The 23,821-nt window shown below is 57.9% G+C and overlaps 1 protein-coding gene across 1 annotated transcript in view; it reads right to left on the bottom strand.

The window, feature by feature from the left end:
* Positions 1–1,987: 1,987 nt before the first annotated feature.
* The window catches only part of NTN1 (netrin 1), an 81,566-nt gene continuing 59,732 nt past the window's right edge, over positions 1,988–23,821 (bottom strand). Inside the window, exons 3-6 of the mRNA XM_068209281.1 lie at positions 22,535–22,684; positions 20,235–20,288; positions 9,087–9,161; positions 1,988–2,881 (exon numbers count right to left, since the gene is read on the bottom strand). Coding sequence (XP_068065382.1) covers positions 2,553–2,881; positions 9,087–9,161; positions 20,235–20,288; positions 22,535–22,684 — 608 coding nt within the window. The 3' untranslated portion in view covers positions 1,988–2,552. The remainder of the gene's footprint in view (positions 2,882–9,086; positions 9,162–20,234; positions 20,289–22,534; positions 22,685–23,821) is intronic.

Below are 23,821 nucleotides of genomic sequence, written 5' to 3'. Positions count from 1 at the left end.
TGGGGACTTCCCTCCTGTGCCAGCATCCAGGCTGCCGTGCCAGTCATTTCCTTCGGAGTCCCCAGGCTGTGTCAGTGCCTGGAGGGGTCTGGCCGTGGGGTCAGGGGGTGGGGGTCTTCTGCAGCCTCCAGGAGCAGTGGGAGCAGGGAAGGGGCTGGAGGGTGTCCCTGGGGGGTTGGGGGTGTCCAGGCTGTGCTGGGAGGGTGGCTGTGCTTGACAAGGGTGGAAAGTGGGAGTGAGCCTTGGGTGTCCAGGTGTGCTATGGGCAGTTCCCGAGTCCCCAGGTCCCCTGGCCTTTCCTTCCTGCTCTCCCCGTGGAGAACTGGCTTTGGGTTGGATTCTGTTATTTTTAGGCACCATTTGAAGGTTGGGGACATCCTGGCTATCTGGGGATGTGCTGTCCCCAGCTTTGGGGTTCCCTGGCAGCAGCTGATGGTGGCTGTAGCATCCAAGCCCCGTTTTGGGGCTTTAAGCCTCCATTTAGACACTTGAGGTGAGATTTTATTCCTCAGAACCAAGGCTTCACTTCCCTTGGCTGCAAAAGCCTCAGCTCTCCTTGGGCTCCGAGATAAGGAAAATCAAGTCCAATCTGGGAAAGGTGAGAACACACAGACTTGGTGGGGAGAGTTGCTTGATGTCCAGGGTGGGATTTTTCTTCTAATTCCCAGATTAATTTTGGGGGCCTTGTGGTGGCAGGGGAGGCTCAGCAGAGCTGGGTCCTCCGGGTGGTGTCTCCAGCAGCCTCCTCTTTGCACCTATTTACATGGCTGCCCTGCTTTATGGTGGTTTATGTCATTATATAAATATTGTCAATTGCTATAAAACAAGGCAAAACCACTGGAAAATGTCATAAAAGAGATGTTTCCAAGTTTCCTAAAAGGAAAAATAGCAGGGAGGTTTTGCTTTTCATAGCGACTAATGTTTGCTTCTCCTCCAGGTACTGTCCCGCCCTCCTGCCTTCCTGCCCAGCTATTCCCGGTCTCCCTGGATGAGGTGGGATTGGATATGCCCATTCCCCGTGGGCTGGTGTGGCAGGGGAGCAGCCTGGCACGGGGGTCACAGCTCCCAAGCCAGTCCTGCCCACAGGGTGCCCCAGGGGAGGATGCTCCAGTCTGAGGTGAGGCAGCCTCCACTGTGCTCAGTGCATTAATGACTGGAAATTGGGAATTTTAAATTGGCTGTTTGCCGCCACAGCAGGAGGAGAGCTCCAGGTGGGTCACACCTTGCTCCTGGCTGTGACCCCTTCCCTGTGTGGGCTCTACCCTGGCCAAGCCTCAGAGCTCTGCACTGGCCCCTCTGCCCTTGGGGACAGTCCCTGGCACCCTCTGCTCCCCACTTTGTCTCCAAGACTTTCACAGGGATGTCAGGGGGCTGCAGCTCCAGAGGGAGCAAGGGCAGAGCTGCTGTGGGTTTGGGAGAGCTGCCCGTGTCTGGGAGTGAAGCCAGTGACCAGCCTGGACCCTGGTGTCACCTGCAGGGATTTTCCACCATCTGAGGGTTCCTGGTGTGCTGACAGCAGCAGAAGGGACTGAGCCCATGGAGGAGGTTCAGGGGTGGCCACAGTGGAGATTCAGGGACTGAAACTGGCAGGATCTTCCAGGGCACTTTATGGGAACTGGATGCCAGCTCATTTTTTGTCAGGTCTGTGTGTTTCCTTGGGGATCCTGGTTATTGACTCCTTGCCTGTAAATGGGTGGCTGGAGGGGGACAGGGCACCCTGTGGGCTCACACTCCTCCAGTGTGGTGGGGGCAGCACCCTCAGGGTCAGGGGCTGAGCACAGAGCCATTCCCAGAGTTATGCACAGCTGGAAGTCACCCATCAACATTGTCCCCTCTTGGCTGTGCCTAAAGTGGACCCAGAGCATCATCACAGCTGGAGACCTCGGCCGCCCCAGGCACCACCAGGTGGTGGCCATGGCTGTCGGATACCAAAGCCCTCCAAGACCCCGTCCGCCGATCCTCGGCTCTGTCCTCAGCAAAAGTCTCGGTTTAGTTTCCTCTACAAGAACTGTCTCGGTCAGCCTAAGTTGCAAATACGCGTTTTGGGGATGGGGGGTTAATTTCCAGCGGTGCTGTTGATTAGTTTCTTACAGGGTGGATGTGCCCATGCCGTGCTTTGGAGGCAGCAGATGTTGGCAGCTGGAAGGCAGTTTGGTGTCTCTGAGTTCTTCAGCAATGGGGCAGGAGGGAGCTGGGGGTCCCCAGGTGCTGCATGCCTGCACCCCACTCAAGGGTTCTGTCTGTGTGTGCAGTTGGGTTTTCTTGGGTTTTATTGGGTCCTGTTGGGTTTTGTTGGATTCTTTTGGGTCCTCTTGGGTTTTGTTGGGTTCTTTTGGGTTTTGTTGGGTTCTCTTCGGTCCTGTTGGGTTCTCTTGGGTTCTGTTGGGTCCTGTTGGGTTTTGTCTTCCCTGGAATACGAGGTGCAAGCCCAGCACCCCCCAGCCGTGGTCGCTGCCCCCCTGTCCCCCCAGCCCACCCTGGCAGCCGGTCCCTGCCCGCCCCAGCTCTACACAAAGCAGCATGCACAGTCAGTCTCTCCCTCTCCTCCTCCTTTAGGCTTTCTTACACTTGCCCTTCTTCTCCCGCTGCTGGAACTTCCGGAGCCGCCGGGCCCACGTGTCCCGCCACTGGATCACCAGGCTGGTTTTGTCCGCAATGATGCCGCTCTGGTCGGGAGAGTCCTCGTTGTTGCCCAGCAGCAAATACTTCTTCATGGGCTTGATTTTGGGGCACTTGCAGGCAATGTCCTTGGAGTGGATCCACAGGGTCTGGTCTCCGCGCCGGATCCGGTTGCTGCCTTGTTTGTAGACGGAGATGATGTTCACCGTGAACTTCCACCAGTCCGCGTTCTTTTCTGCTTTCAGGATGTGGATCTGGACAGCTGGAAAGGAACGACACACAGGCAAGAGAGGAGAAGGTGTTACTGTTTGGGCGGTGAGGAGAAAATGAGCCTCAAGCCTAACCTGATGGGCTGTGTGAGGAAGAGGCATTTTGCAGCAGCCAAGGGTTGTGGATGGCCCAAAATGCTGTCCCAGGCCACCCCCCCGGAACAGGAGCAGCCAGTGCTGCATCTGAGGGTCTCAGCAGAGCTCCCCAGAGCACCACAGGCTTGGGAGATGCTCTCCAGCTCTGGCAGAGTCACTGAAACACCTCTGCAAGGGCTGCATGGCAGCACTGGGCTCCAAGGAGATCTCCTGGTGTCCTGGCAGCGCACTGGGAGACCTCCAGCTCCCACAGCCAGAGTGAGGTGGGAGGACAGCCCTGATCCCTACACAAGGTGGTGGTGGTGGTGGTGGTGGTGGTGATGATGATGATGTTTTCCAAGCTCATGGCTGATGCTGTGTAATCTCCTCTGTAGCCATGGACTGAGGAAACCTCTGCCCTTGCTCTTTCCTGGAACAGGGCTAAAAATCAGCTTCCAGGAAATCACCTTCCCCAGGCAGGGCCTGCCCAGCCCTCCTGGGTTTGTTTGCCAGCTGCGGGTGTGAAATCCCCACCAGCAGGGACCCAGGGGAATCCCAGGTGAGGATGGCCCGGCTGGGAGAGCAGCAGGGGCCAGGCTCTGCACAGGCTGGTGCAGCACAGCCACCAAGAGCTTTTTTAGCCAAATCACTGAGCTCTTCCCTTTCCCCCCACTGTTCCCTCCATGCCCTGGCAGCTATAAACCCCTGCCCATTCACCTGCCTGCCCCAGCTGCCTGGCTGAGCCCCAGTGAGGCAGTCCTGTTTGTATAAATTAACAGAGGGAGAAGAAAACCCCAGAAACCTCAGGGAAAACTCCACCACTTGCCTGTAACAGTCCAGTTTTCCCCCCTGGGTTGGTGGTGGAGGAGCATCCCCCTGTCTCTAAAACCAAGTGATTCCAGGCTCTGGGAGGAAGCAGAGCTCTGCAGCCCAGCACAGCTTTTTAACACGTTGCAAAATATATGGGGTATTTTTTTCAGAGCGTGTCATGGAGGCCAGATGCTTTCATTAAAAAAAAAAGGAAAAAGGAAAAAAAGGAAAAAAAACAACCCTAAGCTCTGACCATGTATTTCCCTGTCTGGTGTGAAGGTAACAAAATGTGAAGAGTAGCCAATTTTTATTTTTTGGAAACAAATCTTTCCAAAAAAGCTTAAACCTTTGACCTGCCTGGGTCCACACTGACAAAATGGAGAAAATGAATGAAAAGGAACTGGAGAGAGGTGGTTACAGGAAACCCTGCTCTAAAACACACAGTCTGTATTTTTTTTTATGTCAAGGCCCCTGTCTCTTATTTTTTCCCTTTTTATTAATGAAGTGGAAGGAGTGAAAGCTTTGAGGAAGGCTTGGCTGGCGCAGCCACAGCTGCCTGCCCTGACAGCCGGATTTCTGCCCACAGCTTCCCATCCAGGACGCTCAGTTCCTCTTGAGCCGGGTTTTGGAGCCCAGCTGTAGTGGTGCTTGCCTGGCTGTTTCAGTGGTGAGGTGGGACCAGCATCTCCCAGGGGACACCGGACACGCAGAGAGGCAGAAATGGGCCAGGATGAATTTTTGAAGCACCTAAGCTGGATTTAAAGACTCCCTTCCTATGAAGGAGGTTTCAGGCCCTTCCTGATTTGGGGCTCTGGCTCGGCTGTGCCCCCCCAGTCTAAAGCTGGCGTTGGGGCTTGGTGCTGTCCTTCTCCTGCTCTCTCCTGGGACACAGCTTGGCTTTGTGCTGAGCTGCTCTCACTGCTGATGTTCCCACTGACCCCCTGCAGGACTGTCCCCTCTCTGCATCCCTGGAAAAACATCCCTGGCAAAAGCCCTGGGGCAGCAGATGGGAGGAGGTGACAGGGGATGATGGATCCTCACGGGGATGGGGCTGCCCTTGCTGTGGTCCCCTGGGGGCAGGAGAACAAAATCAAGGAAGCTACAGCTTCCACTGCTCCAGCTGGGGCTGGTGGCACTGGTTTCAGAGAGGATGGGCTCTGGTCCAGACTGGTGGCACTGGTTTCAGAGAGGATGGGCTCTGGTCCAGACTGGTGGCACTGGTTTCAGAGAGGATGGGCTCTGGTCCAGACTGGTGACACTGGTTTCAGTGAGGATGGGCTCTGGTCCAGACTGGTGGCACTGGTTTCAGTGAGGATGGGCTCTGGTCCAGACTGGTGGCACTGGTTTCAGAGAGGATGGGCTCTGGTCCAGACTGGTGGCACTGGTTTCAGAGAGGATGGGCTCTGGTCCAGACTGGTGGCACTGGTTTCAGAGAGGATGGGCTCTGGTCCAGACTGGTGGCACTGGTTTCAGTGAGGATGGGCTCTGGTCCAGACTGGTGGCACTGGTTTCAGTGAAGAGGGGATCCAGTCCAGCTCCTGACCCTGCCTGTACCTTGTGCCTGCTCCTCCCTAACCTTTGCAAACTCTGGGCAGCCGAGCCCTGGGGGGAGTCTGGGGCTCCTGCACCCCAGAGATGCAGAGACTTTCCTCCAGCTTCACTTCCCTGCAGCCTGCTCTGCTCCCCAGGGAGCTCACAGGCAGCAAACAGGCCTGGGCAGCTGGGGGGCAGCTGGGGGCAGCTGGGGGCAGCCGGGTCCTGGTGAGGCAGGGGCTGCCCCATGAACCACATCCCACCTGACGCTGATACTCCTGAACAACAAACCCCACCTGGATGGTGCCTTCCAGCCCTCACCACATTTGGGTTCTTTGCCAGGAGAAGGTGGCCGAGTGGTCCCCGGGCTGGGGGAGAGGAGGGAGGGTCCCTGGGCCCCTCCTGCATCCCCAGAGCTCAGGGATGCTCCCGGCTCCTCGAGGCCTGGCTGGGAGCCTCCAGCCACAAGAAAGGCCCAAAGGCTGGAAGCTGGAGATGAAAGCCCAGGGGTGGATGGTTTGATGTTAATAAAAACAAAACCCAGCCCAAAGCCTCAAAACAGCGTTTGAGGGCAGCTGCTGAGGGCTGAAAGCAAAGCACTGCCTTGCAGCATTCAGAGATCGTGAGTCAGGGCCCCAAACTCCTGAGGCTGCCATGAAAACAGGGAGGCTGGGGAAAACCTAATTATTTCATTCTTTTTTCAATTTACATTTGGGGTTTGTGATAAATCTCCTGAGTTCAAGGCTTCCCCTGCTAAGGCTGACTCAGGGCTGGGCTGCAGGGCCAAATCTGTGCATGCTGCGGTGGAATCCTGGAACATCACACATATCCCGTGCATGGAGCTGTCTGGAGCTGGGATTTGGGGGCCATCGCTGTGCTGGCCCCTGGAAAGATCCCAAGGAGTGGCAGTGGGAACAGAGCAGTTGGAGAGTCTTTAATATGGCCAGGTGGAAGGGCGTGCTGGGGACAGTGGTGGCAGGCAGAGGTGTCCCAGTCCAAGGCAGGGTTCTCCAAAGGCTTGGCTCCCCTCTCACTGCACAAGTGGAGTGGAGTCCATGTGGATTTTATTCCAACCAGCAGCAAAAGGTGACCCCAACACCATCTGGGTTTGGGAATGTAAAGGGCTGGCTCCTCGCTGGAGCAAAGTGTTAAAATGTGATTTTTTTCCCCCTTTTTTTCAGTTTTTAATTTATTTGGCGGCAGCTTTGCCTCGCTCCGGTTGCCAATTTCCTACTGGTTTAATATTGGAGATTTATGATCCCTAATCCCTGGGTGTGCCCTGGTGCTGGGGGACCCCTCACTGCCCCGGCTCTCTCCCTCAGCATGTGGCTCCAGCAGGGACTGCTCAGCTCCAGGAGTGGGATTTCGCCACCTTCCAAGCAGTGGAAGGAGCTCCGAGTGCCAGGCTGGTGCCTTCCCCCTGCCTTGGGTTTTTTTGGGGATTCGGGTTTTTCTCCCCCCTCCCTCCCTCTTTTCAAGCTGCCTTTTGAAAACATGTTTTGCTTTTTTCCAGCAGCCCCTGCCAAGCTCCTCTCGACAAAAGGGGTGACTAAGAGAAGGCTCCGCTGAAGGAAGGATTTTTTTACTTTTTTTTTCCAAGAAAGGGCAAAGTGAGCAGATGATCTCACCTTTCGGATGAGGATTCTGCTCCTCAGCCCCATTCCCTGCCCAGTGCTGGGATGGGGATGCAGGGCCGGCATGGGGCGATGCCTGGGACCACAGTGCTGGTACGAAAACATTCCAGCATCATCCGTGCAGGATCGGCCCTGCTGCAGCACAGGCAGCTCAGCATCAGGGCCAAAGTGGAGATTGGAAAGCTCCAGGTTTCCTTTACCACAGTCACACCCCACAGAGAGCAGGAGCATCCCCAAAATCGGGCAGAAAATGTGGCACCTGAGGGAGTACAGGCTGTTCACATCTCACCTGCATCAGCATCACCTGCTCTCCTTTTGGGAATCTCCACCCTCGGTGGGTTCAGCCGGAATCCCTTCTGCTTCACCGGGATTTAAGTGCCCCCACCCTAGCAAACCCCTCCTCTCTCCCTGCTTTTCTGGGAGCTGAGCGGCCCTGCGCTCCCCCACGCAGCCAAAAAAACCCAGAAAAAGCTTTTCTGCCTCTGCTCCTGCCTCCCCCCTCCCCGCGCCCTGTTGCACTCCAAATGTTTGCACCCAAACCCATCTCGCGGGCAAAAAAGCCCAAATTAAAATAAAAAGGAAAAAAACCACAAACCCGACAAAAACAAACAGATACGAAAAATAAATAAGGGAAAATACCCGCTTTGAAAGGCTGAATGAAGCGGGGAGCTAAAAAGCCCCATTGAGGAGCGGGGCGGATGATAGCTCCCGATTGAGCCCGCGGGAGAAGGAACTCTGTTCAAGCTAATTAGGGCCTTTTAGGACATTCAGCCCAGCGATGCCAGCAGAACGGTGAGGAAAAGAGCCTCCTAATTGGCTTCCTGCTGGGGTGTCAGTCCCAAAGTCTTTATTATCCCTCCCTGCACCTTTTCAACCCTTTCTTCCCTCCCTGGCCCTGGTGAAAGCCTGGGCTGCCCCGGCATCGCTCACCCCGCTGCCTCACCGCCGTGGCTTGTCCTCACATAAGCGAATTGCCGCGGCTGTGGGGCTGGCCGGGGCCCTGGGGCTGTGGGGGACCCTCCCACGGCCAGGAGGGTCGGGTGGGAGCACCCCAGTGCCAGCGCCGGGACAGTGTCCCCCGCACCTGAACCCGCCCCGGCACACGGCTCTGGCTGACCCGTGAAGCTGCACAAGTGATGCTGAGAGAGAAAAGAGAAGGGAAAAGCTCTTTGCAGCTCCCCTCATCACTGCTCCAGCGGCACCTCGTCCCTGTGCACTGAGATCTCCCGCCTGAGACACCTCTTGAGCCACCCACACCTCCCCAGGGTCTGCTGGAGCCACAGAGCAGCCCTAAAGAGAACCGAGAGTGAGCGTCACCCAAAATTGCAACAGAGCCGAGTGTGAGTGTCACCCAAACCTCCAACAAAGCCGGCTGTGAGTGTCACCAAAAACTGCAACAGAACCGGGTGTGGGTGTCACCCAAAATTCCAACAGAACTGGGTGTGAGCGTCACCCAAAATTGCAACAGAGCCGAGTGTGAGTGTCACCCAAACCTCCAACAAAGCCGGCTGTGAGTGTCACCCAAACCTCCAACAAAACCGGCTGTGAGTGTCACCCAAAATTGCAACAGAACCGGGTGTGGGTGTCACGCAAACTTCCAAGAGATCCGAGTGTGTCACCCAAACCTCCAACAAAACCGGGTGTGAGCATCACCCAAAATTCCAAGAGATCTGAGTGTGTCACCCAAACTTCCAAGAGATCCGAGTGTGTCACCCAAAATTCCAAGAGATCCGAGTGTGTCACCCAAACTTCCAAGAGATCCGAGTGTGAGCTGTCCCAGGGCTGCACCACCCTCTGAAGTCTCCTGGGAATTATGGGGGGATTGGATCCCGGTGACAGGGAACTTCTTGCTGCTCATCCCCACAGCAAAATCTATTTTAAATATTTTAAAATCCCTGGGAAACACTTGGAAAATATGAGTCTCCTGCAGATGCTGGGCCAACCCCCAAATCAGGGTCCGTGGTGTGCTCATCCCAAGTGCCACACGGCATCGCTGCCCATCACTGCCCGTTTTGAGAGGGCTGCCTCTCCAAACGTGGCCAGAAGCATTCCCAAAACCGCCCAGAGCCCAGCAGGGGCTGTGGCGGGGTCGCTCCTGCCCCGCATCCCCGCGGCACCGCTCGTCCCGCGGGCAGGGGACACTCACCATAGTCTTTCTTACAGTACTTCTTCATGTTGATCTTCAGCTTCCCCTTGGAGGCTTTGCAGTACGAGTCACAATCTGCACGGAGAGAGGGGGAGGGCAAGAAAACATTAACAAAACAAATTAGCCTCAAAATGAAGAAAGCGCTGGGGGAAGGGGGGCCGGCTCAAAGCCGCGGGCTGCCGTGAATAAGCAGCGTGCCTGTGATATCCATCTGCCGGGCCCCGACTGGGGCGGCGGCGGGGGCATTGAGAAAAACCTTCCTTTCTAAAGAAAGCTGCTCACAAAGGAGCCCGTCCTCCCTCCGCCTCCCCCGGCCCGGCTTCCCCGGCCGCCTCTGTCTTCCTGGGAGACCCCGGGGGCCTCCCTTATTGTGCCACCCAGAGCTTTTGAGAGCCACACAAATTCCCCCTGTTCTCCAGCTCCCAACTGGAGCCTGCCCGGAGCCCACAGAGGCCCCATTGTCACCCCTAACCCGGGCCGGTGTCAGCCTTTGGCATTCATTGCCGAGAGATTCGGGCTGGGGTCAGCCCACCACAATGCGGGTCAGAGAGGAAATTAGCAGCCCATGAAGCATTAGCAAAGCCTTTTGGTGTCCACTCTACTGAAGTGTGCAAATAAAATACCCCAGTAGGAACATTTCATTTCTAATGGGCCCCCACTGCTGGGACACGCTGGCCTGGCCCGGGCGGCCGGCGGGAGGCTGGCACGGCCCCCTGGCACTGCAACCGCCGCTGGCCACGGGCCACGGGCACAGCCCTGGAGCCCGCAGGGACACCGAGCCCTGCCCTGGGAGCTGCTGGCCCTGCAGCGGGTGGGCAGTGCCCTCCGGCCACCCCGGGAACGGCCCCGGGCAGCAGGGCCGTGCCGCTGTGGCTGCGCTGGGCCGTCCCGTGCCAGCGGCCAGGACCGGGATGGGCTCCAGGACGTGCTGCCCGTGCACATCCACAGCTCCTCAGCACCCACAGCATGCCCTGACTGAGGGAGGAAGGGCACGGCTGCCTGCAGCAGGAGGCCTTGGCACAGTCACGGCCCTTGGAGGCCTCCATCTCTCCCAGCATCGTCCTTCCCCAGCCGCTGCTGGGGCACAGGTGGGGAACCTGCCAAAGTGCCCCCGCAGGGCCCCAGGGGCTGTGGGGAAGGTAGCAATGCTGCTGGCATCCCCTGGCCAGCTCACACTGGGTGCCAAGACCACGAGGAACCCCCTCAGCACCAACCCCCGTGACCCCTGTGTGCCCCAGCCCCTCTGAACGCAGCCATGCAGAGTCCCCGCCTCGGCCCCATGGCTCCCTACTGCTCCTGCTCCTCAGGAGAGACCCTCAGGTAAACCAGGCTTCCTGCTCTTCCAGGATGACCCAGCCAGGGCCAAACCCCTGTGATCTTCCTCCTGCAAGAGCCCCAGCTGAGATCTGTGCCCAGCTACAGCCCAGCCAAGGCCCCTCCAAACCCTGATTGATGGCTGGGGCCTTCCAGCCACTCGTGCCTCCCATTTGTTTTTCTCATCTAACATTTCTGAACATCAAATAAAACTTGAAATGCACTGAGAAAGGAGTGGATATTCCATCAAATCTCTAGTTGAGTGGATGGAGATACGCTAGCAGAGCCCCAGCCATGCCCACGTGGCAGGATGCCACCATGCAGCAGGACGTGGCTGCCTGGTGTCACCGAGCTCAGGGAACAAAAAACATTCCTGATCCAATGCACTGGTCAGATGTTCCTGGCCATAAACATTGAAGGAAAAGGCTCTAAGGGAACTGAATGTCCGTGCAGTGACCTAAGAGCCCGGGGAGGCTTCCCCCAAGCCTTTTTGGGGAGCAGGGACAGACAGGCCACCGGCTGCTCTGCCAGGCTGCTGGCACCACTGTGCCCAGCCCAGGCTGCTGATGTCCTCAGGACATCAGTGTGGTTGTGGTAAAGCTGCTGATGGTTCTCCCTGGCTCAGGAATCCTGGAGCTCTGTGGATGTTCACTGCTGCTGTCACACCTCAGCGCTGGGCAGAGCAAGAGGTGACACAAGGACAGCTGGGCGGGGACAAGCCTGGAAGGTCTGGCTGCACATGTCTCCTGCCCTGGCCAGATCCAGGACATGCTGGCCAGCAGCTGGCCCCGAGCACCGGGAGTGGGCAGCAACTCCCACCTGCACATTCATGGCTCAGCCCTCGAGGGATCTCCAGCAGCCAGGCTGGCAGAGCACACCTGCAGCAGATCCTCCTGCAGCCCCAATGCTGCTGGGATCCAGCCCAAGAAACAGCAAGCAGAGACACCATTGCTCCACACTCCAGTCCAGAACCCTCACAGGAGCAACCCCGAGTCACCTCAGCAGCCTGTCCCCACAGAAACATCCCTGGCCACAGCTGAGCTCCCCATCCCTGCAGCACATTCCACAAAGGAAAGGTAATTCCATTCCAGCGAGCTTACAGACCCGCTGGGAATCCCCCGGGGCTGTTTGGAGGCTGTGGGGAGATGGGACAGCTGCCCCCACCCCCTGCAGGGCAGCACCCATGCCCACAGCACCCACAGCCTCTGCTTCTCCCAGGGTGACAACCCTGCACACACCCTGCCCTGCCCTGCCTTGTCCCTGTCCTCGCTCCCCAGCCCCACGGGCTGTGCCAGAGCCCCAGCTGGTTTCAATTGGAGTGGCCTGGCCAGAGCCAGCTGGTGTAAATCACCGGGAATCCCCAGATGCCAGTGCTGCTTTCGTGGGTGGGGGATCTGCTCCGGTTCATTTCCTTTGCCTCCCTCGTGGAGGGCTCTTCTGCCTCCTGGGTGACTGGGAGATCTCTGGGGCCTCTTTGGGAGGGCAAATGAGATTTCTCTGAGCCAGGCACTGAGCTCTGGGTGGGTGGTGCTGCGAGGCCCCTCTGCCTTCGGGACAGTGCACGGAGAGGATGCTGCAGGAGGTGTCAGTGCTGCCAGGAACAGACCCTGCTCTCCTCACCAAGAGACTCTTCAGCAGTCTGGGCTCTGGGGAAGCTTTGCTGAGTTGCTGCTCCTTGCTGGGGAAGGGATGGGAGAAGGTGGATGTGGAGCTCAATGACTCGTGGGTGTGCACAGGAGACACAAATGATGTGAGACTCTTGCAAAATTTGTCCCCAGATGTTTATGTGACAAGCCTCAGGAGTCCCAAGCCCTGTGCTGCCTGGCTGTGCCAGAGGCTCCTTGTCCTGCAGGTCCTTCTCGCCCCTCTCCATGAGGCTGCAGAGGATCAGCCTGGGATATCCTGCCTGTGGGAGGGGAGGCCAGAGCCCTGCCAGGAGCCAGGCTGAGAATTCCCAGAGCTGCCTGAAGGACACCCTTGTGGTATGGGGGGGTCAGTGTCCAGCAGGTCCTGCAGGACAGATGAGGGGCAGCAGGATGCCCAGCTCCCTGTCCCACTGTGCTGCACAAGCATCCCCTGCTCAGGGGGCAGAGCACGTCTGCTGGCCCTGGCAGGGCTCAGCTGCCCTCACAGACCCGGCAGTGCCCTGAGCCCCTCTCAGCCCGTGTCCAGCCCAGTCCCCGGTGCAGGACAAGCCCGCGGTGACTCCCAGCCCCTGCTCCTGGCCCTTTCCTCCCCGGGCGTGCTCAGCTGCACAAATATTCCAGAGCAAATCCCAGCTCCAGAGGCACCAGCCCAAAGCGCAGCCGGCCCTCGGTGGGTTTTGGGGCAGCCCTGCATGCCCCCGGGCTGGGGGCAGCAGCAGCTCCAGATTCCCCATAAGCAGAGCGGGCCGGGTGGGGAGAGGCCGCTGGAGCCGCCGGTTCGCACAGGGAGCAGGTGGCGGGCGGCTGCTTCGTGTCGCTCGCAGCTCGGTAAAACGTGTCAGCACAGCCTTCAGCAGCTTTGCAGCTCAGCCCATCCCCTTGATAGAGCTAATTCTCTGGCTGGGCAGAGACTTTTCACAGCTAAACACCTTCTTTGTTTTGCTTAATTTATTTTTCTCTCCTTTTTTTTCAGAAACTTGAACTGCTTTTCTGTTTAAACACCTTCGGTTTGGGGGTTGTCTGGGGCTGCTGTGATGAGGCGGAGAGCTGCAGGGTGCTGAGTGGTCACCCCGTGATTCGTTCGTGCATCCCGCTCTTCCCGGAGCGCTGATGCTGCCGGGGCTGGGCAGGAAGGAGGTGCTGGCAGCAGAGCTGCGGGTGCTGAGTGTTGCTGCAGGGAAGACCCTGCACCAGGCACCTCTTGCTGCACTCTCAGCTCCAAAATCAGCTTTGAGCCGCTGCGAAAGCCACATGTCGGGAACGGAAATTAAAGGCCCCTTGATTCTGACATGATAGAGCGATTAAAGCCACATTTCTTGGCCTGGGTACCTAACTGGAAATGCAGATATAAGGCTTAGATCCCCGAGGGGATTCAGATTTCTAATCCGAATTTATGCAGCTAAATTCCTATTGATTTCCCCCAGGTAGGGCCCTAAATGCCTTTGTGGGCTGGGATCCAAAGCCGAGGTGTTGTGGCTTAGGAGGGGAGCCCCGGCCCTGACAGCCTGACCCCAGCACTCGGGGTGAGGGGCATTTTGCTGCCCTCCCTCCCAGGGATTGTGCTCTCTGGGGGCTCTGCAGGTGGGGGTCTGGGTGCCCACATCTCCTCTTGTCTCTAGCAGAGATGTGCAACCAGACCGAGCCACTAAACGAAGGTGCAGCCCCAAGTATCAAATCCTAAATCTGTGATTCCTTTACCAGAGCGAGCAGGACTGAGTAAACGGGAGTGGGGTCTGCCTGGGGTCCCAGACACCCCGAGTGGCTCAGGGCAGACCAGCGGGGCTGGTTTGGTTTGCTGCAATGCAAGAGGAGGCTGTGGTGAACAGCTTTTGGATTCCTGCCCTTTTCTCTCCCTCCCCAGAGTTACGGGTCAGAACTCCTCTGTGCATGAGCTGCCCCTCACGATGGGGGTGAGCAGCAGTGACCGTGGGGGACACGGCAGCTTTCAGGTCACCACTGGCTCTGGCCAAATCTGAGCTAAACTTCTCCACAGGCATCCCTGAGCCTGCACATTGCTGCATCCCGGCTTTCCAGCAGCCCTGCGGCGGGAGGGTGCGTCCCCACCTGAGGGATGGGATTTGTATTTCAGTGCTCTAGAACCCCCACGAGTGCCCAGGGGAAGGAAGGTGAACTTTTGTGTATTTTTTGAAGCTGGACCTGAGTGATCCCTCCCTTCACCGGGAGTTGGGGAATCCCAGCTCTTGGCTGTGTCTGTGCCCCCTGCTCTCAACCACAGCCTAGGTTGGCTCCCTGAGCCCCTCCAGCAACCACAGAACTCTTCCAGGTGCCCCCAAGAACTGCTGCAGTCCTGAGGGATGTGCAGGACACCGTGTACAGCTGCTCCATGGCCCTGCAGAGCTTCCTGCTGCCCCATCCCCACAGGACTGAGAGCTCCTCCAGGCTGTTCAGACTCTGGAAAGAAATTTCCAGCCCATTTTACAGGCAGCAAGCCCACATCCTCAGCTTGTGGCTGGGGCCTGGAGGAAAAGCTCATGGAGCAAAAGTGGGGTGCACGGAGGGCTGCCCTTGGGGAGGGCAGGGGCAGACACGTCGTGTGTCAGTTCTGGGGCTGAGTGTGGGCTCAGAATGTTCCCCTGGGCATGAAAACCTTTCTGTGAGCTACCCCAGAGCATCCCAAAGGCAGCTGGGAGTCCCACTCCCAGGGGACACGGGATAACATGCAATCCAGCCCTGGGACAGGAGAGGATGGCCCTGTAGCAGTCATGGCAGGGATGCCTTTGGCTCCCAGACCTCTGGAGATTTCCCCAGATGACCAGGAACTCCTGCTTCACTTCCCACTGCACTGAAGCTCCCCTTGCTTCCATCCCAAAGAATTATTTTACCATCTCCTCCATCAGTCCCGGGGAGTGACTGCTAGAGTCGTTTGAGCTCCAGCCCCGCTTGCTCCGAGCTGCTGGCTCTGGGCCTGTGCTGCCCACACGTCCTGAGGGGAGGAGGGGGTGCTCTGCAGGAGCCCTCTCCTTTCCCAGGGAGCAGGGATGGGCTCACCCCTGTGGGACAAGTGCCGGGACTGCAGCCTCTGGCTCACAGAGACCGTGAGGGATCACTGCTGTAATTTAATTTGTGCAGGACTCCACTGGGAGTCTTTGTCTCGGAGCTGGCTGCTTTAATGTAAAGAAGCTTTAATAAAATAGCAAAGCTAAGGCAGAGAATCCTTCCCAGGTTATTCGTTTCAGCAGTGGCATCGCTCGTCCTGTGCTTTGCTGCACCCTTGTCTGGCCACTGAGTGGCCAGGGAGCTGTTATCACTAAACTGGCTCTGTTATCACTGATTGGCTCTTCTCTCACCTGCCCGTGACCCAGCTGTCCTGCACAATGCCCTTTGCAATTATCATGTGCAAATGAGTGCCATTCATCCCTGGCCAGCTGCAGGACAGCTGGTGTCCCCAGCAGGGTGGCCTTGGCCGTTCCTGCAGCACGGCCAGGAGCTGGAGCAGGGAGCCACATCCCTTCCAGGCCATGGACCTGGGATGAGCTGGGGCTGGGCTGCTCCAGCCGTGCCTGCTGTGGTATCTAGGGGATGGTCTCCAGGTCTGAAGCAGTCTCAGCCTGTGGCAGGGATTCCAGGGCTCTGGATCTGCCCCCAGAGGGTCTGTGCCAAATCTCGGTGCCCAGCAAACCTCTGGCACTGGGTGGTATTTAACCAAGTGACCGTGGTCTGTCCTTGGTCGCCTCCCAGCGGGGAGCAGCAGTCCCCAGGAGCTGACAAGGGTCTGTCCCACCAGCTGAGGGGGGTCTGTGACCAGCCTGCCAAGGCAGGGGCACCTGCTGAGCATCGGAGCATCTTGTGCTTTCCAAAGCCGGCTGAGGAGCCCTTGGCACCAGCACAGGAGTGTGGGGCACGGAGGCCAGCCCTGCCCTGTGCCGGGCACAGCCCCCACGGCACTGAGCCGTGCCACTCTCCGGCAGGAGTAATTTCCACTCTTATTCCTTTGTTTGTTTTGGTGCTTTGCAGACCCAAACCTTCCCGTGGGACCCCACTGGCACCCCTGGCAATGGGGACACAAAAACCTTTCCTGCCCGATGCAACCTTGGGAGCACCGGCAGGAGCATCCCGAGCCCTGCCTGCAGCGGCTCCTCTCAACCAGCGCGTCCCAAAGCTGCTGCCCCGCGCCACCCCGGGAGCTCGGTGCCTGTGCTGCGGGAGAGGATCCCGGAGCTCCCGGGCAGGCAGCGCCGCCGGGGGAGAGCCGGGAGCGCAGATCCCAGCGGATAACGGCCATTAACCTCTCCCTTGGAACAAGAAGGTGCAAATGAGCCCACAGTAGCCTCCTTTCTTCTGGCTGAGCAAGATTGATTGAAAAACAAATTGGCGCAAATAAAGCATGTAATTAGATTAAAGCCTCTCGCCTGGAGCGGCTGGAAAGCGGCAGCGAGGGATTGCCGGGAGCCCGCAGCCCCGTCCCACCTCCGCAAGCCCAGCGCGCCCTGGGGCCACCAGCCCCGGCGCTCCAGCAGGACCCCAGCACCTCCAGGATGTGACCAGGCTGTCCCCGCCACATCCCGGCAATGTCCCTGCAGGCCCCTCGTGCTCGGCCGCCCCGGCCCCGGCAGCTGGCTCCGGGCACGCCTGGGGTGCCTTTGGCCCATCCCTGGCAGCTCCGGTCACGGTCCCACCGCAGCCACCGCGCCAGCGCCGCTGCAGCTCGGGGGGAGTTCCCTCCCTGCCTCCGGGGCTGCCTGCGGCCGGTTTGGGGATGGGGATGAACGGCCTGAGGGATTTTTGGTGGCTCAGGACAGGCGTGGCCTCAGCAGCAGCATCCCAATTTTCCCGGGTTAAAGGGAGCACGAGATGGCTGCTGGTGGCACAGCGGGGACAGGCCAGCTGTGCCAGACACCCACCCGAAAGGCTGCGCTGGAAAACAAACAGGAGCTGGAAAACACCTCACTGGAAAACTCCACACCAACACCGAGATTTACAGCTCTTCCACACCACCTCTGCCCCCTCCTCAGCCCTCTCCCAGGGCTGGCTGCACATTTCCTATCCCTTCCCACAGGATTTATCCGGTGTTGAGCCCCAGGACACGCTGGGGACATGGGGTACAGATCCAGGGGTGCCCTGCCAAGAGCCACTGCCAACACCGTGAAATACATTCCTAGGAAAACATCTGTCCTCGGGAGCCGAGCACCCCATAAATTCCTGCCTGACAGCAGCTCCCAGCCTAGGGGGAAAATCAGAGTTTTCTGTTCGGGGAGAGATGCAGAAACAGGGAGCTGCTGCTGGGGGACAAGAGCTTTGTGTCTCCAGGGGCATCAGCCTCTGGAAATGTCCCAGGATGGGGAGAGGGATGTGTCAGTCCTGACTCTGAAGCTCGAGGCTTGGCTGTGGTGGGATGTGGGGATAAAGGGTTGCAGGGATTAGGGGATGTGGGGATGAAAGAATAAGGGGGTGGAGGAATGGAGGGGTTTGGATGGAGGGAATCGGGTGCAGGGATGTGGGGTTGGAGGAATGCATGGATTTGGGGGTGGAGGGATGCAGGGATGGAGGAATGAATGGATGTGGGGCTGCAGGAAGCCCGGCACTGGGATGATGAGAGAAGGGTGCATGAAGCTTATCTGCATTTCAGCAGTTTTGGGGGCTTGTTTTTTTCCTTCAGCCGTTCTGAGCTGTTTTGAAGTGACCAGGAGCTCCCTCACTGGAAGCCCCGCTCCCCTATTGTGCTCCCAGCCATTCACTGGGATCACCAGGAGGAACCGTTCAGAGGGAGCTCCAGCTGCTGATCAATCAATCAGTCAATCAATCAATCAATCACGCAGCCAATCCATCACCTCGCTTACAGCTGGGACAAGGCAGAGAAAGCCCGGGCAGGCCTGAATGAATTCCTGCTTTGGATGGGTACAAAGCTGGAGACTCCCAGGCTGAGCCCAGCTTTACCCCAGGGTGAATGAAATGACGATTTCCCCTCCCGCCTGCGCCGCAGGGAGCTGGGCAGCGCTTTGTTCCCAGGCTCCTGGATGCTCCCGGCTCTCCGCAGGGCTGACGCTTCCTCACAGCCAGGGGCTCGGGCTTTTCTCGCTGCCAGTGTGGAACAGGAGTTCCAGCTCTTCAGGGAGGGCAGTTTTCCCCGTTCCTGGTTCTTGGGGGAGGATTCGGGCTAAAACTCAGATACCACAGCATGCAGCCAGCTCTGCCCCGGGTCTGCTGTGCCCTCTGGGAAAGCTGCAACCTGCAGCCAAAGCTGCTCTGGGTCTGGGGAGGCCAGGGACCCCTCAGAGCTGGCTTTTCCCTTTCCTGCATTTACATCCAGCCTCTTCCCCACCAGCCAGGAACAAAAGGGCACAAAATGACATTTGGAAGGGCCAGATCTGGTTTTGAAACTGCAGACGTTGATTTCCAGGGGAAAACCATGGGGAGCTGCATCAATCCAATCACCTGGTTTTATTTAAGGCCCCTGGCTGAAATCATCTACCTCAGATAATCATTCTCCAGAAAATCTGGGTTTGATTCAGATAAGACAAGGACTGACTGGCAGGTTTGTAAACCTTCACCCCCCAGTGCTATTTTTGTTTGCTCTTTCACTGTGGTCTCTCCTGTCTGAGAGGGACCAAAAAAGGACCAGAAAAGCTCCTCTTGCCTAGCAGCAAAAATGAGGAGCAGCCCCTCCTCTTCCTCCAATCTCCCAGCATGGGAGAGCATGGATGCATTTCATCTAAACAATCCAGCTTTGGCCTGTGTTCCCAAACTGAATGGGACCCCTGAGAGTAAAGCAGAGCCAGGCAGGACCACCACACCAGAGCTGACATTGTCCCACCCCTCGTTCCAAGGCCGGCTTTGGCCCGTGGTCCTCTGCAGTGGCTCACGTTGGTTGGGGTGATGCTCCCTCAGCTCTTGGCCACTTTCTGTCCCACGTGGCCACGAGCACAGGAAATGGAGCAGCATCTCTCCCACAGCTGCCTGCACTCAAAGTCTCCCACTAATTGCCTTTCCCATCTTGTTTCCAAACCCTTTTCTCCCACAGCATGGGCGCCCTGGCTCGCAGACACTGATTTGGGGATTTGTGGAAAACTCCACAGGTTTCAGCAGGGTGGGGGGGGAGCTGAGAGATGCCAAGACACAGCACTGCTCGATGCTCCCTGTTGAGGAAAAGGGATGAAATATGCAGGGTTCAAGCTTCTTGGACAAAGCAGTGCTTAAAAACTCCAATAAAATCCCTGTGAGAAGAATTATGATGGTATTCTGGGCCTGATGGAGTGCTCAGCTTGGCTCGGCCTTCATTGGGCTTTCACTGGGAGGTGTCACAGGAGGCTCCTGGTGGGATGCCCTGGTCACCCCTTGGGGCAGGGAATGGGGACATCTGGCCCTCCAGGGACACAGGGATTCACAAGGCACTGTGCAGGCATTTCCCATCCCTCGCAGACCATGGATAACCTGCTCCAGCCTCGGCTCCTGAGCTAAGGGAGGGCTCTAACCCTGCCGGGATGTTCTCAGCTATTGGCTTTATGCAAACTCAGCTGGGCTTTAGATCTCTGAGCAGCCCCTCTACCGCACCAGGCTGCAGCACTGCTGCTGTGTTTGCACGGGGTAAACCTGTCCCTTCAATCAGTCCCACAGCAGCCCTGGGATCAACCTTCCTGGGACACCGGGGATGGAAGATGTCCTCTGCTCCTGAGCCTGGGTGACAATCCCTGCCACAGCACTCGGCTGGGGGATCAATCCAAGGTGACATCTGTCACTTTTAGCACAAACTCCTTAATTTATGACACCTGCTGCCGCTGAGACAAAAGCAAACAGCTTTTACACTTCATGTCCTTTACAGCTGGGGCTCAAATACCCCGGGAGCCTCCAGGCAGCAGCACGGGACAAGTCAGCCTTTCCCGGAGCCTCTGGCTCCTGCTGTCACCCCCCGGTCAGCGCCATCCGATACGGGGGCACTGGGAACAGAGGGGTCCCTCGGTGACACGGGGGGACAGCTGTGGTTCCACTTGGATCCCACACTGGGTAATCTCCCTGTGCTCACAGGTTCAGCTGGAAAAGCTCCTGCACCCTCCCGGCACACAGCAGCCTCTCAGGATGCCGCACACGTGTTCGCAGCACATTTGGGCATCAAAGGAAACCACTCGTCCCGGTACAAGCAACAGGATTCGTGCATTTGGTGCAATTTATCTCGAGGGAAGTGACTGCTGAAGAGACATTTAGCACCGAGATGCTCCAAAAGAAGAGAACGTACCTGCGGGCTCCTCCGCGCTGCTGGCGGCCGTGGTGGGCGGAGCAGCCGGGATCTCTGCAGGGCAGCCGGGGGCGCACGGGACAGAGAGGAGACAAAAGGAGGACGATTATTCCAAACCCCAAAGAGCCTGCACACGCCGCAGGTTCCCCTCCCAGCCGTGTCTGCCAGCGAGGAGGGTTCCCAGTAAGAGCCCCCAAACCAGTACAGCGGGAACTGGGGAACCAGGCGTCCCTCAAAGCTGTTGCAAAGGGGGTTCTTAACAAAAAATGTTGGCTTTTGGCTGCGTGCTGCACTGTGCCCAGCCCCTGTGGGCTGCTGTCACCAGCTCGGAGTCAGTGCTGGCTCTCCCCTGGTGAGAGGCAGGGTGCAGGTACAGCACTGCAGCTCCGCTGGGATGCAAGGGGTGCCTCCCACATTTAAAGGAAACACAAACACATCTGGTGCCAATTCCCTGGTCCCTGGCTCTGATTTGGGGCCAACTTCGCAGAGCTGAAACCACATCATGCTCTGGAGATTCATTCCCAGGCCCGGCTGTGTTTGTGGAGAGCATGGACTGTGGATGGAGGGAGCTGTATGGTCTCAGCTGTGCAGGATGCTCCCCTTTGATGTCCTTCCTGCATTTAGGGCACGGTGCTGGCACTCTGTGCATTCCTGGGAGTCCCGCTGGGGGAACACCCCACCAGTCCCGTTTGAAGGTGGAATTTAGGCATGAGCTGGGAGTGGGCATCTGCCTCCTTCTGCTTGTGCTCCTGGAGGAATGCACGGCCACCGAGGCAGGGTTTGCTGGGGGGTATGGCAGCAGCTCGTAGGGCTGCAGCCCAGTCAGCATCAGGTGATTTTTGGGGTGGCTCACCTTCATGCAATTAAACACAGCACAAGGCACGGTGCATGGCCAGGCAGCACTGAGAGCCAGCACAGCCATCCCAAAGCTGGGCCGGGGGTGCTCATGCCTGGTCTGGCACAGACCCCATGGGGGTCTCACCCCTTCCCCCAAGGTGTTCTTTTCACGGCTACAAGTTTCTGGTAACAGGGAATTATGAGCAGTGGTAAATCAGAGAGTGACTGTGCCCAGCCCCAAGCCCTGGATGGGCCATGTTGAAATCCTGGGTCTGTCTTTATTTAGTGCCATGAATCCTGAGGGAGCTGATGCAAGGAACAATTTACTCTCTGATTTCCCCTGGCCCTGGGGAATGATTAATGATAAACCTTTGTGCACACTTGCTGCAGAGCAGACTGGAGCCACGGCTGGAGGTTTTGGGGACAACAAGCCTCTGCTTTGGGCTCTTGCTGTCCCATTGCAACACGGGGAAAAATGAATCTCAAGTGACCCCAAACCAGCCTGGAATGTATGTTTTCTTCAGCAGGAGAAGGTGGAGAAAGGGTCTCTGCCCCAGAATTTGGCAATGGCCATGCTAGGGGGGGCAATGGTGTGGGAGCAGAGTGTGGGTCCCCAACAAAGGCTTGAATCTTTTAAACTTCACTTTTCTTGCTGGGCCTTTTCCCCCTTTCAGCAGCAGGGAATCACCCCTCAGGGGTTGCTCCTTCCCATCCCATCCCAGGCACATTAATTTTGATGCTTTGTTTTGTTAGGGCAGGTGGGGATGTCCCAAGGAACATGAACCACTGTTGGATCCAACAGCAGCAAAGCCCACAGGCATCAGAGAGGGGCACAAGACTGAACCCCAACTTCCCAGGCAGTGAGGGGATCCAGGTGTTTGCAGAGCAGATGCTTCAAAGGAGGCATTTTGGGAAAGAGCAGAGGGTGAGAGCAACCTTGGGAAGGCAAACTGAAAAGCAAACCCAAGGAAGCCAATGGCAAAACCACCCGTGTTTCTGGGAGGGCTGTGTGAGTGCAAGAGCCCCTTCAGCAATCCAGGGGTTCTCAGCTGTGATGGCAACTCCATCAAAGGGGCAGCTCCTCTGGTCTGAGCTCTGTGCCAGAGCAGCACAGCCTGATTCTGGAGAGAAGAACCTGTTTGTAGCGATCTGCTTTAGCATCCAGCCCTGATGTGACACCCCTAAATAAATGTGCTCTTGGGCACCTCTGTTCCATGAAACAAAATTGAATTCCCAGCAAACTTGGCTGTAGATGCACTCACAGAACCCCCCCAGGAAGGCAGGAGAGCCGCTGGAAGCCGCTGTGGATTTTGGACCACGTTTGGGCAGAGTGGAGGGCAGGGGTCCCCAGGCAGCTCTGCCCCCCGAGCGCTGTGGGGTCCAGCAGCCCCCAGCCCGGGCAGCGGCTCGGCAGGGTTTTAAGGGTTAAAATCTCTACTCCACGGAAAGAAAGATCCACCTACTTATGCAGGGGGCGATGGGGGAGCGGCTCTGCTGGTAGCCCTTGGCGCAGCGGTTGCAGGTGATGCCGGTGACACCGTCCTTGCAGGGACACTGGCCCGTGGTCTGGTTGCAGGTCTGGCCGGCGGCACCCACGGGGTGACAGTCGCACTCTGCGGGGGACACACGACAGCAGGGTCAGGGGAGGGCACGGCGGGCACAGGTGGCGGTGTGGCATCGGCGGGGAGCGGGGCAGCTCCCCCGGCACCGCCCCACCTTCTCTGCGCTCCGGCAAAGCCCCCGGCATGACCTGGACCAGAGCGGGCATTTGGCACAGGGGCTCCGGGACAGCGCTGGAGAGGGGCTGGCCCTGTCTCAGCCCCGAAGTGCAGCCAGGATGACAGATCCTGGCAGGCAGCGTGGGGGTTCATCCCGCGGACACAGCTCCTCACCCCGTGAGTGCTGAGATCAGGACTTTGCAGGATTTCAAGGCAGGGGAGCAGCACCCACTGCCCCCACCCAGCAGCCCAAACTCCTGGGCTCCCGGGGGCGGCGGCAGGGCTGGTACAGAGGTACAAACCCAGCAGGGTTCCAGCACCCCTCAGCTCAGGCAGGAAGCGATCGCTTGGGAATTCATTTCACGTGCACTCCAAGAAAAATCGAACCAGTCCTTTCAGAGCTCTCGCTCGAGCCCTTCCCGCTGAGCATCATCCCTGGCAGCTGGCACTGCGGGCACAGGAAGGAAATGCCCTTGTGGGATGCAGGCGGGCTGGAGGACCTGCTGTTCCTGGCCAGATGGATGCAACCTTGACGGCAGAGCTGGGCAGATGTGAAGGGTTTGGCAGGGGATGTAAATACTGCACTTGAAAACATTCACCATCTCATTTCCCACAGTGGGACTTTACTGGCACAGCTGTTTGGGGGAAAAATTTTTAAAAAGGAAAAAGAAGAAAAGCCAAAAAAAAAAAAAAAAAAGAAAAAAGCATCAGGGCTTGTTATCATCACTGCTCCAAAAGGATTACGGCCTCGCACATTTGTTAACAGCCCTGATTTCTAAGAGCTGCAAGCGCCGTGCCAGACTGTGGGCTGCCCCTGCTGAGCGGTGGCAGGGACAGGCAGGCAGGAAAGCTTTCCTTTTCTTTCGCAGCATCCCCGAGAAGGAGCCAGCCAAATCCCTCCCTGGGGAGCGCTGATCCCGCTCTCCTCCTGCCCCTCAGGGGAGCTGCCTGCCAGGAACAGGGGCTGGAGGAAACCTGTCCCACTGCCTGGGCCCTGGAGAGGGCTGCGCGGGGGGCCAGCGCCAGGGCGAG

Source organism: Anomalospiza imberbis, chromosome 19, assembly GCF_031753505.1.
Source record: "Anomalospiza imberbis isolate Cuckoo-Finch-1a 21T00152 chromosome 19, ASM3175350v1, whole genome shotgun sequence".
Classification (NCBI taxonomy): domain Eukaryota; kingdom Metazoa; phylum Chordata; class Aves; order Passeriformes; family Viduidae; genus Anomalospiza; species Anomalospiza imberbis.
The sequence above is the reverse complement of the archived record's forward strand: the minus strand, read 5'-3'. Positions and strand labels throughout refer to the sequence as shown.